Source organism: Callorhinus ursinus, unplaced genomic scaffold, assembly GCF_003265705.2.
Source record: "Callorhinus ursinus isolate GAN/ISIS: 27379988/994484 unplaced genomic scaffold, GSC_fseal_2.0 scaffold2, whole genome shotgun sequence".
Classification (NCBI taxonomy): domain Eukaryota; kingdom Metazoa; phylum Chordata; class Mammalia; order Carnivora; family Otariidae; genus Callorhinus; species Callorhinus ursinus.
Window position 1 is genome coordinate 12,282,239 of NW_027397064.1, and position 10,596 is coordinate 12,292,834.

At 38.5% G+C, this 10,596-nt stretch overlaps 1 protein-coding gene across 1 annotated transcript; it reads left to right on the top strand.

Moving 5' to 3' along the window:
- The first annotated feature begins 206 nt into the window (after positions 1-206).
- On the top strand, positions 207-9,997 carry CCDC195 (coiled-coil domain containing 195). The gene is made up of 3 exons (XM_073904120.1): positions 207-468; positions 4,562-4,814; positions 9,874-9,997. The coding sequence occupies exons 1-3, from the start codon at positions 207-209 to the stop codon at positions 9,995-9,997; spliced, it is 639 nt and encodes a 212-aa protein (XP_073760221.1).
- Positions 9,998-10,596: the final 599 nt, after the last annotated feature.

Here is a 10,596-nt window from a genome sequence, read left to right on the forward strand (position 1 = left end):
AATAAGTCATGGAGATCCTTTACCTCCCTGACAGTCTAACTCCCCAGGTGCTGAAAGACGGCCCAGAGAAGAGTGACATCTATTGTTCAGGAAGGTTTATGGGTGGGGTCGACCAGTCCTGTTGAGTAGACTATGCGTTTGGTTCATGAGCAAAAGGTGACCTGTCTCCTCAGAGGAGCAAACCAGAGCTACCCAAGAAGGGGCAAATGGAAGCTAACATCCAGTTCATAGGAATTATCCAGGAAATGCAGGCACAGATCAACAAGCTGGAGAAAGAGAATCAAATCCTCCGGATGAAGCTGACTTCAAGTAGTCAGAGAGCCCTGGGTCCTGGCGGAGAATCAGGAGATGAAAGGGAAGAGGAAGTCACAGACCTTGGTAACCTCGAAAAAGCATCTGAAAAATCTCCAGCAATCCTTCTCGGCGGTGTTTCCATTGATGCGACACCAGCTGTGCACGAACATCGAGGTACCGAATGTCCTTAGCTCTTCTGGGCTGTGCCCATCTTCGCAAAGTTCTCCCAAACATTAGGTTTATTTTGCTTCTCACATAATTGCAGAAGTTGGCATTGGCAGTGGTGAGTTCCATCCTTTTTCTCCTGGTAGATTACCTTTAAATCCCTAGGGGAAAAAATCGTTAGCATCTTCAAGCAACATAGTTTAGCAACAACAAAAACTATTTCCAGATCTTCCTGGAAAGGTAGGAATGGCAGGTTTGTGAAAATCAGTCACATGAAAAACAATTGTGTTTTTTTCCTTCTGGACCTCAAGCATTTAAATGTCACATCATAGAACACTGAATGGGTGTGTGTCAAATACCATGCTCACTTATTAAGTTATAATATTGCACAAAAGTTCAGGGTATGGTTATTACAGTCAGACAAATACGGTTGCAAGTGCTCTGTCATTCATTATCCACTTGACCGAGAGATACTCAGGAGAAATCTTTCACCTTTGTTTTCTACATCGGAAAGTGTTAGAGTACCTACCTCACATGGTTATAGTACCTTTCTCACTGCAATAATAGACTAAGTGCTTAATTTAGCACCTGGCAAGCTCACAACAAATGGCAGATGTTATTTCTTACCCATGTTTTACAAAGAAACTTCCTGCCTTCTGTGAGTCTGTGTTGCCCATAATTCAATCTCCTACACAGGTTGAAGATTTCAAGACACAGGGTCAGTGTCTGATACATTCTAAAAATCAACTCACCTTGTATGGGAAAAGTATTTTGACTGCGAAGACTACACGAAATCAGAAATCAGCAGGGCAAAAACTACGTTCTGCATTTAAATGATCAGTGCTTGCTTACACGAGCATATTCAAATAAAATTGATGTACGTAATTAAATACTCAAATCTCTTAATATCTGTCAAGGGCTTCAGGCAATGCCGTTTAGAGGTTCTGAACAGCTTGGCAGGGGAACATGTCTTATTTGCCAGCTGGTTTTCTCTGTTCAAGAGGTGTCTCTCTAGCATGCCCTACATTTCAAAGCTGGGAAGAGATTTCAATCAGGGCTTTTTCCATTTTTGTCAAGTGCAACTCTGGATCTGAGTAGTTCTGTCTGCTGGTTATTTAATAAAACTAAAAGAGTAACTGACAAGAAAAAGGAGGTTAGACTTTCTCCTGGTTAAAAAAAAAAAGAAGAAAAGAGAAATATGGATATTTGTAATACATCCTTACCCCGAAGTTCCTCAACCTCTGCAATCTTGGACGTTTTGTACTAACAAGCTCTGTATTTGTATGGGTCTGTCTTGGATATTGTAGGATGTTTAGCAGCTTTTCTGGCTTCTAAATACTAAATGCCAAAAAAAAAAAATACTAGATGCCAGTAGTACTTGCCTCTCACCCTCCAGCCATGACCATCAAAAATGCCTTCGGACATTCCAAATGTTGCCTGAAGGACAAAATTTCCTCCAGTTGAAAACCATTGCCTTACTCCAAAGGTAGATGACACTCCATCAAATCTATTTTCTATGATGCTATCCTAATAAAAAAATAAGTTGAGTCTTAGTATATCTTGTGGCTATTTTACAACAACAATTACACCATTCAAAGAACAGAGTATTACCCTTTAAACTCTCAGGGCCTGAATGCCATCAAGCTTAGGAGAGTTTAGACTATTAATAAGAGCTAAACACACAATTGATATCGTACTTCTTCAGCATATGGATGGTAACTCCCAATATGAACGTTAACACTAAGTTTAAAAAGGATGGGTGAAAAACTGGTAAAATTGGGGGAACTCTTTTTAGTTGTATCAGTTAAACACAGAAAGAGACATGATTTAAATTTGTGCTTGGAAGCCCAGTTGAGTTACTTCACATGTATTTATCTATGTCCTATATGTGATGTACTATTACTACAGTAAGTGACATAACATTGGCCTGAACATGAAGACACCGGGTTACAGTCCCAGTTCTGTAATAGTTGGTCAATGCTGAGTAAGACAGAAAATTCCTGACCTTAGCATCTTCATGTAAAAATGAATGGATTAGATGAGATGCCTTCCCAGGCCTATTCTAACTATAAAGTTCTGTGATCCTATGAATGTAACATGCATTCATGATCACTCACCTCATCTGTAAAATGGAGATAGTGACCAAATCTGTCTCCTCTGGCTGTTGAGAGCACTAAATGAGATAACACAAGTAAGACTCAACGGGAGTTACTTGGTAGTAGTTACCTTAATATCATTGGATATGCCAGAAAAATGTTATTTGACCTTGGCATAAGTTTTTTATCAGCAGTTTTAATAAGACATTGTCAATATCCATTGACGTTCATACTTAAAACTGAATCATAGACATTTGCCACTAGAGAGGGACTTTTGAGATCATCTCCTTATTTTACAGTTGAGGACATAAAGCCCAGAGATTAAGCAACTTGCCCCATCCTTTGACAATAGAGTAATATGAACCTATTCTTTGAGAAGGAACCATATGAGATCAGAAATGTGAGTCTCTTTAAGAAAGGGAACAATTAAAGAGGACCTGGAAGAGAATCACTTGGAATTAAAGGTTCTTTTATTGATTGTGTGATATGTGTAGTGAGACAAAATGAGATTTTATGAGTGGAGAAGCCTACCCATCATTCACCTGAGGGCACAGAGCAATGCTACAGCCCAGGAACACAGCTGCTTGGGGAGATGTGTGTGTGTGTGTGTGTGTGTATACACACACATATGTATACAGAGAGAGAGAGATCATGGCCAAAGTAGTGTTTAAAGATAATTTAGAAACAGCATTTGCATGCAGTTATAATCACTTCAGAGAGATTTGAACTTAAAACACTTCCCTCTGCTCCAAACTCTTGCCTAAAAGCTGCTCTTCTAATTTTCCAAACCATAAAAAGCCAAGGCAGCCTCCACGTTTTGCAATGGCCTTAATAATCTGCTATCTGCATTCTGCAGTTGTGGGCAGCAAACTTAAGTAAGAAATAATTGTGCTTCTAGCACTCTTAAAACCCAAACATGATGCAGGCCTTTCTTAAACATCCATGCTAGTTCATGCCAGAGCTGTGACCAGAAAGATAGAATATTCGGCAAACATTTCTTAAGTGCTCCAGAAAATGAAAAACCGACCCATAAAGTCAGGCTTCTTCACCCCCTGGGTAAGAACTGGATATCTGGTCAGCATTAGTGCAGTGTCGCGGGGATTCAGGCAAACTAAACTCCCTAAAATAAAGCTCTTTTAATCGAAGTGCCTGAGTTACAAGGAACAGAGAAGACTCGATTCACGTCAAGAAAAGAGTTTATTGGAAGACACTTACAGACAGAAATTGAATTGAAAGCTCTCAGAAACAAGGCCATAAATCTCTCCATCTCTCTCAGGAATACTCCAGTTTTCCATGCGAGGACCCTTTGCTTCTTTCCACAGACCTCCTGTGCTTTTGTCTCTCAATCAACAGGCTTCCTCATAGCGACTATTCCAACTAAGGTGAAGACACACAAGTGTAGGCCAGTTAACAGCAGCTAGTTCGATTATTTGTGGCCATTCAGGTAATGAGGGTCTATAATGAACGGGTTCTTCTGCAATCTTCTAGAAGGAGAGAGAAAAGCTGTCCAGCATTGGCATCTCCAGAATATCCATGTTCTTCCCATTTTAAAGTCTCGTTTTATTATTTCTACATGCCCAGGTCTCTGTTCTAATGCTGCATCCTCACGAAGTTCTCGCCAACCACACTATTTATTTGGCTTCCAGACCTCTCCCTCATCTGTCTCTATCCCCTTGTCTTTATCAGCCTAACTTGACTTCTCAAGTATTTTATCACATAAGGTTTGTTTATCATCTGTCTGCATGCAAGAAGGTAAGCTCTATGCAGGCAAGAGTTTTGCATGTATCCCCATCTCTACCTCATAAAAAAGTGCCTGACATCTGACTGGCACTCAATTATTTGTCAAATAAATCAGTGACTATATGTAGTTTATGTGAAAAAAAGGAATCAAAAGCAATAGTTTTGTTTAGTTCATTTTAATGAAGTACTATTAATATAATTTGCCATTTGTGGACATCATGAAAGGTAGAACTTTCATAAACTTAAATTTCGTGTCTCCTACACAGGCAACGTCATGATTGTTAGACGCTATTCCATTTCCTCACCAATTCATTCATTTGCTACAAATGATCCCTGGGAAACTAAAGAAAGACACCCAAAGAGTGGAATTCTAGAAGCTCAGGGAAGAGTTAAATCACTGGCATGTTCTTCAATTAAGAATCAAGACAATAAAAAAGAGATGTTTGCCGCAGATTCTTTGACCAGCACTAGTTGTAACCAAAGAGCTTCTCCTGAGCATGTTTTTGGTAATGTAACCAGGTAATGTACCATCTGCCTCAAGCCAGGTTATAGACACATGCTGTGATGGGTACTCAGGCGTTCCCTTGGATAAGCAAGGTCTTACTTAGTGGAGGAAACAAAACCAAATAGGCTCTTAGGCCACAATAATTTCCATCTCACTTATGTGCATTTAGGGGATCAAAAGAAATTTTTTTTGAGGTCAAATGACACTCTAACAGACGCCTCTATGAGCAGAACACTTCATCAGTCTGCCCTTACTCATCGAGTAATGACTGTACTCCGAGCTGACCACCAGTGATACAGGATTCAGCAAAAGCAAAATGTTATTTTCGAAACTTTCATTCAGTGACAAAAACACACCAGTGAACTGATAACTCTAACAAAGTGCTTCTCAGGGAAAAGGCACACTTATTTTAGGAACTGAACACAAAAGTCCTGAGAGAGGACTGTTCTTGTGGGGGAAGTGACCCAATGGGTTTTGGGCGGTATAAAAAAGGCATAACTCAAGAGGGCCAAGAGACAAAGCAAAGAGGAAAGGAACTTGTTCTGCAAAATCCAGGAGCTGGTGTTTAGGGAGGTAAGGGCAGCCTGAGAAAAAGAGAATTGAGAAAACTTTTTAGAGACGGGCAAGGAGTCTTTAAGAAGAAGGTTAGACAGTGACCCTAGGAATGGGTAGAGCCAAGGGCCCTTTCAGAACAAAACTGTCACTATCAAGCCTAACTTATCCCCTCTACAAGGCTAGAGCATGACATCCCCTCTCTCACACGCTGCACCCCTACCTTCCAATTCCCAGTTAGGCCCTGACTTTCTAGGGAGAGTCTCTACACATTTGTCTCCTTTGAGGAGAAAAAGAGGCCTGGGTTCTCATGAAGAAGAGAAAATGGGACAAATGGGGTGCGGAGAGAATAAAGGAGTCGTCAAGTTCAGCAGTGATAGGAAATCAAATTGAGAGAGAACCAGTGATAGGCCTGCAGGGATTCTCATCAATATTGGAAAGAGCGCTGGACCTCCCACAGGATGCAGGACACAAAGGCTGAGCCAGTTTCATTTGGATTTTACAAGACAGGATGAAAATTGTGTTTCACTCATAGAAAGTTCTATTATAGGAACAGAGAGAGTAGCCTGAGTTATGAAGGACAGCTGCATGTAGTGAGGCAGAGAAAAATGGAAAGATAACCTCAGGTAGAGCAGAAAAGACGAGAAGACAGAAGAAGGAAGCATGACTGTGGGGAAAACCAAAGTAGTCAAGTGAATGAGGGTGAAGGAGGGAGCACGAGTCATCCTAAGAGGCCTTCCAGGCAACACTCCCGAGTGTGTGCTTTGTCCTGTAATTATTGGAAAGCTAGTAAAAATTGTCTTTCTGAAAAGTTTTAAAATGCAAAAATATTCAGAAACGAATGTTACAAAGACCACTGTTTTACTCTGCAAGAATTTTGTCACATTTTCTTCAGATATTTTTATATATAAAAGGAAAAAAAATGTTACTAACAGAAAGATCCTATATCTTCTTCCCCGGTCCTGCCAAAAGGCAAGTGTTATCATGAGTTTCGTTTCTCTCCTTTTGGTCTATTTTTTTTCATACCTTCATTACATTCATTCATTCGTCCAACAAATAATCCTGGAGGTGTGTCACGTGCTGGGCAGACTTCTAGGCCATGAGGATACAGCAGAAAAAAAAAATTGTCAAAAGTCCCTGCCCATGGGGAGCATGTTCCTTTGTAACATGATAATCCACAAATAGGACAATACATAAAAGTGTATCATTTATGTTAGATGGTGATAGGTACGAAAGAGAACTTGAAACCAATTAAAAAAGGAAAAGGAAGGGTTAGAGGGGCAAGCATTGTTGAAATTGTATATATCGTGGCTAGGAAATACCTCACCATCTGAGTAAAAAGGGAAAGCATTCTGAGGATTTCTGGGTGGGAAAAACTTTCCAAGAACAGAGGACAGCAAATATAAGAGATGCTGAGGGGCGCATGATCGGTATTTGAGGAAGGGAAAGGAGGCTGGTGTGACTGGAACAGAGTGAGCGAGCAAGAGAGCAGGGGAAGATGAAGGCAAAGCATGGGTGACCTTCCACTCCCCTCCAATGATTCTGGATTTATCCCAAGTGAACTGGGTACATAACGTACTCTTCTCGTTAAAAAAACAAATAAAGATAAAAGATCATGTTGGGAGTCCGGCTTTAGAAAGACTGTAGGAAAACAATACAGAAAGTAAAAAGACCAAGGTTAAGGCTAAAAAAAAAGATGATCTAAGCAAGAGATGATCATTTCTTGGCCAAGGGTAGTAATGGTGGATGTGGTTTCTGGATATACTTTGAAGATGGAGTTCATAAGATTTATTGGCAGAGCAGATGTGGGATATGGAAACAAGAAGTGTACACCCAATCATTGTGTGCCAATGGCCATGTGTTTTCAAAGAGGGAAGAGGGAAGAAAGGCAGAGATGTGTCTTTTGCTTAAAATGCATATATATATATATGCACTATATATATAGAGAGAGAGAGGCACTAAATGTTCATCATAAAAAGGAATGTCCTTTGTTTTGAAAAAGCATATATATGTACACATATACATATATATATAGCCAGTTATATAAAGGAACTAAATATTCATTATAAAAAGAAAATTGCAAATTACAAAGTATAAACGCAATATTCAAATTAAAAAGTATAAAAAGGAAAATCCTCCATAACTTCACTGTCTGAATAACCACCATATAGATTTTGATGCACATCTATCTTTCCAGTCTGTGTCTGCCTATTTTGAAATTGTGCAGTGCACATATCATGTTTTTTTTACACTTAAGCCATTACATTCTCACAGACCTATAATGCTGAGACATACAGTATTATTAATTTTCCCGTTTCAATTCATATTATTTTCTGTGATCGTTTGGGAGCCTAGCCAAAGTCTATAACATATTATTTTTCTGAAGCAAAATGTTTTCCAAATTCCAAGCTGCCAAGGAATAAACTATTTAGAACACAATCTATTGGTAATTTAGAATCTACTCTAATGGGAAAGACTGAGCCAATTGCAGGTTTATGTTAAAACAAGAAAGTCAGTAATGGCTTAAAATCAACAGCTGGGTTGGCATAAAATCCAGTTGATTGCAGAGAACTGTTGAGAAGAATGAAGCATGTATTTTTTTGTTATAGTGCTTTTTAATTTTGTCTTTTACTTCCTCGGTGATTAACTAGTAAAGTAATGTGTCTTTACATTAGTCCTCTTTTTTTTTTTTTTGTAAATTCATTTACTTTCTAATAGCTCTCAAAAATTTTTAGAAAGATTTATCAAGAACCAATTTGTTTGAACTGGCTTTTGAACAAGTCAGACATCGTACCTAATTTGTTTGTGAGCCTTCTCATTATTATACCAAGAAAGTGTTTTACAGAATAATGCCAATGTCAATATTTCTAAGAACAAATGCTCTCCAAAAACCAGAGATAGAATTTTAATTTTTCCTGAATTTTTGGAGAAACTAGAAACACAAATCTAATGTTCTGCCTTTGAGAAAAAAGCTCAGGCTGTTGAAAAGATTAGGGGAAAGGATCCACATAGAGCATGGCATGAGGCATACAAATGTGGAATCACTATGTTGTCCACCTGAAACTAATGTAACATTGTGTGTCAACTATACTCAAATTAATTTTTTAATAAAAATTAATTAATTACTAATTTAATTAGAAATGCTATATTATTCATTTTGCAGATAGGAGAAACCAGACACATTAAATACATACACAGTTGACTTTTGAACACAACACAGGTTTGAACTGCGCCAGTCCATTTATATGTGGATTTTTTCAATAAGTACAGTACAGTACCGTAAATATCCTTTCCCTTCCTTATGATTTTCTTAAGGAACATTTCCTTAATGATTGCCTTTCATTTTCTTTTCTCTATCTTATTGTAAGAATACAGTATATAATGCCTACAACATACAAAACATGTGTTAATCAACTGTTCCTGTTATTGGTAAGGCCCCCAAGTCAACAGTAGGCTAGTAGTAGTTAAACTTTGGGGGGAATCACAAGTTATGCACAGATTTTCCACAGCCCCGGGGCTAAGTGCCCCTAACCCCTGTGTTGTTTAAGGGTCAATTGTATCCTTTCCTTTTCTTATAGCAAAATAGTTAAGAAGGCAGCCTCTGGAATCAGATGGCTAAAATCTCAACTGCATCATTGGCCTCAGAAAAGATATTAGTCTGCTTTGTACCATAGTTTATTCTTTTGTTAAAAAAAAAAAAAGGAATCATAATAGCAGTTACCTCAGAGTTTTTGTGAAGAATAAATGAGATAGTCAAGTGAGTGCTTATAAATGGCAGAGCAGTTATTATTTTATTGATCCCAACATATGGAACCACTGGCCTTCTTCCCAAGGGAGGGAGCAGATGTGTTCCCTTTGATGCACGCCACTATAGGCCACTCAGTGAAATGATGGCCTTATCTAAGACAAAGAGAGACAGAGAGAGGACAATACTGGAGAAAAGGCAATAATTTCAAACACCATTCCTTCAACTTTTTCCTGAGAGCGGTGTATCCTAATTTATGTCGAGATTCTATATAACACTGTTGGAGGGAAAAGGAGTGGGCAAAATGGAACAATTTAATCCCTCAGATGACACAAGTCACTGCCACCTCTCCTCTCTCCCCTTTACTGTTTAAGTGTGATGGATATTCCATTAATTTAAAGTCTATAATTGCAGATTGATCTGGATTATAAAATAATTGCCTCAAATTTCTGCTTCGTTTCACCTGAAGTGCTCCGATGTGAAAGACCCTTTGCCAGAGACAATATGATATTCTTTAGCTTTAAACATCAAGAGAATAATCTTCCCTCAGTAGTTTTAAATTTTAGTTTTATCAGCACTCTTCATCGGGCTTAATCAAAAGGCCAATTCCAATATATTTTTTGCATTATTGTTGAATAACTAAACAAAATATGATATGTTTCAAATGAGCTTTTAATAGTTAGGCAGATTTGGGGGCTTAGAAAAAATAGTAAATGTTTTATATAAAGTCTCACTAAAAAGTCTTACTTATCTTCTCCTTATTCTGCTTTCTTTAGGGACAAGATAAAGACAGTCAGTTTCCTGTTACCCATGGATGTGTCTTCATATTCCAAAAATTCAAGTTCTTTGAAATATTCACCAAATCAGACCACAAACCGGCTAAGTACCATTGCAGAATAAGCTGTGTGAGATGATGAAATTTAAGAAACAGCTGATGCCCAAGAGATGAGAACACTGAGGCCTCTTTGGGTCAGTGTCCTGCTCTACAAAGAGCTCTGGAAAGATGCCCAGTAAGACACACAAAATGCTTGGCATCAGATCAATGGACTTGTCAATGCACTTGGCCAAGAAATGGGAGTGATTACTTTATGTCATTATCAAATACTAACGTTGATGGCTGTACAGTGACTGTTGTAGTCTCTCTATGCAGCATGTGAGCAATTAAATGTGATTAAATTAAATTGCATGGTAGTGTTCGGTAGCTGCCTTATGCCATCAGGAAATGCTGCTCTTTACATTATAAGTATCACTTTCCAGATGAACCTATAACAAATTTAGAAAAAAAAGTTCTGTTTTTGATTAATGGTATAGAAGCAATAGTGATTATCCTTATAGTTAATTGTTGGTTGATATTTCACTGATACTAACTTTTAATACCTGTGTCACAGGCATGGGAGCACAAACACAACAGACTCCCATAGCATCCATGGTAGGCTCAGCAACTGTGGGCTGGCCAATGACAAAGCCGTTAAACCTGCTTGGAAGGAGAACAAAAAAGG

Coding starts and splice junctions, on each gene's coding strand:
- CCDC195 (XM_073904120.1), top strand. CDS start 207: ATGGAAGCTAACATCCAGTTCATAGGAATTATCCAGGAAATGCAGGCA. Junction 469..4,561: donor AGCTGTGCACGAACATCGAG/GTACCGAATGTC, acceptor TCTCCTACACAG/GCAACGTCATGATTGTTAGA. Junction 4,815..9,873: donor GTTTTTGGTAATGTAACCAG/GTAATGTACCAT, acceptor TGCTTTCTTTAG/GGACAAGATAAAGACAGTCA.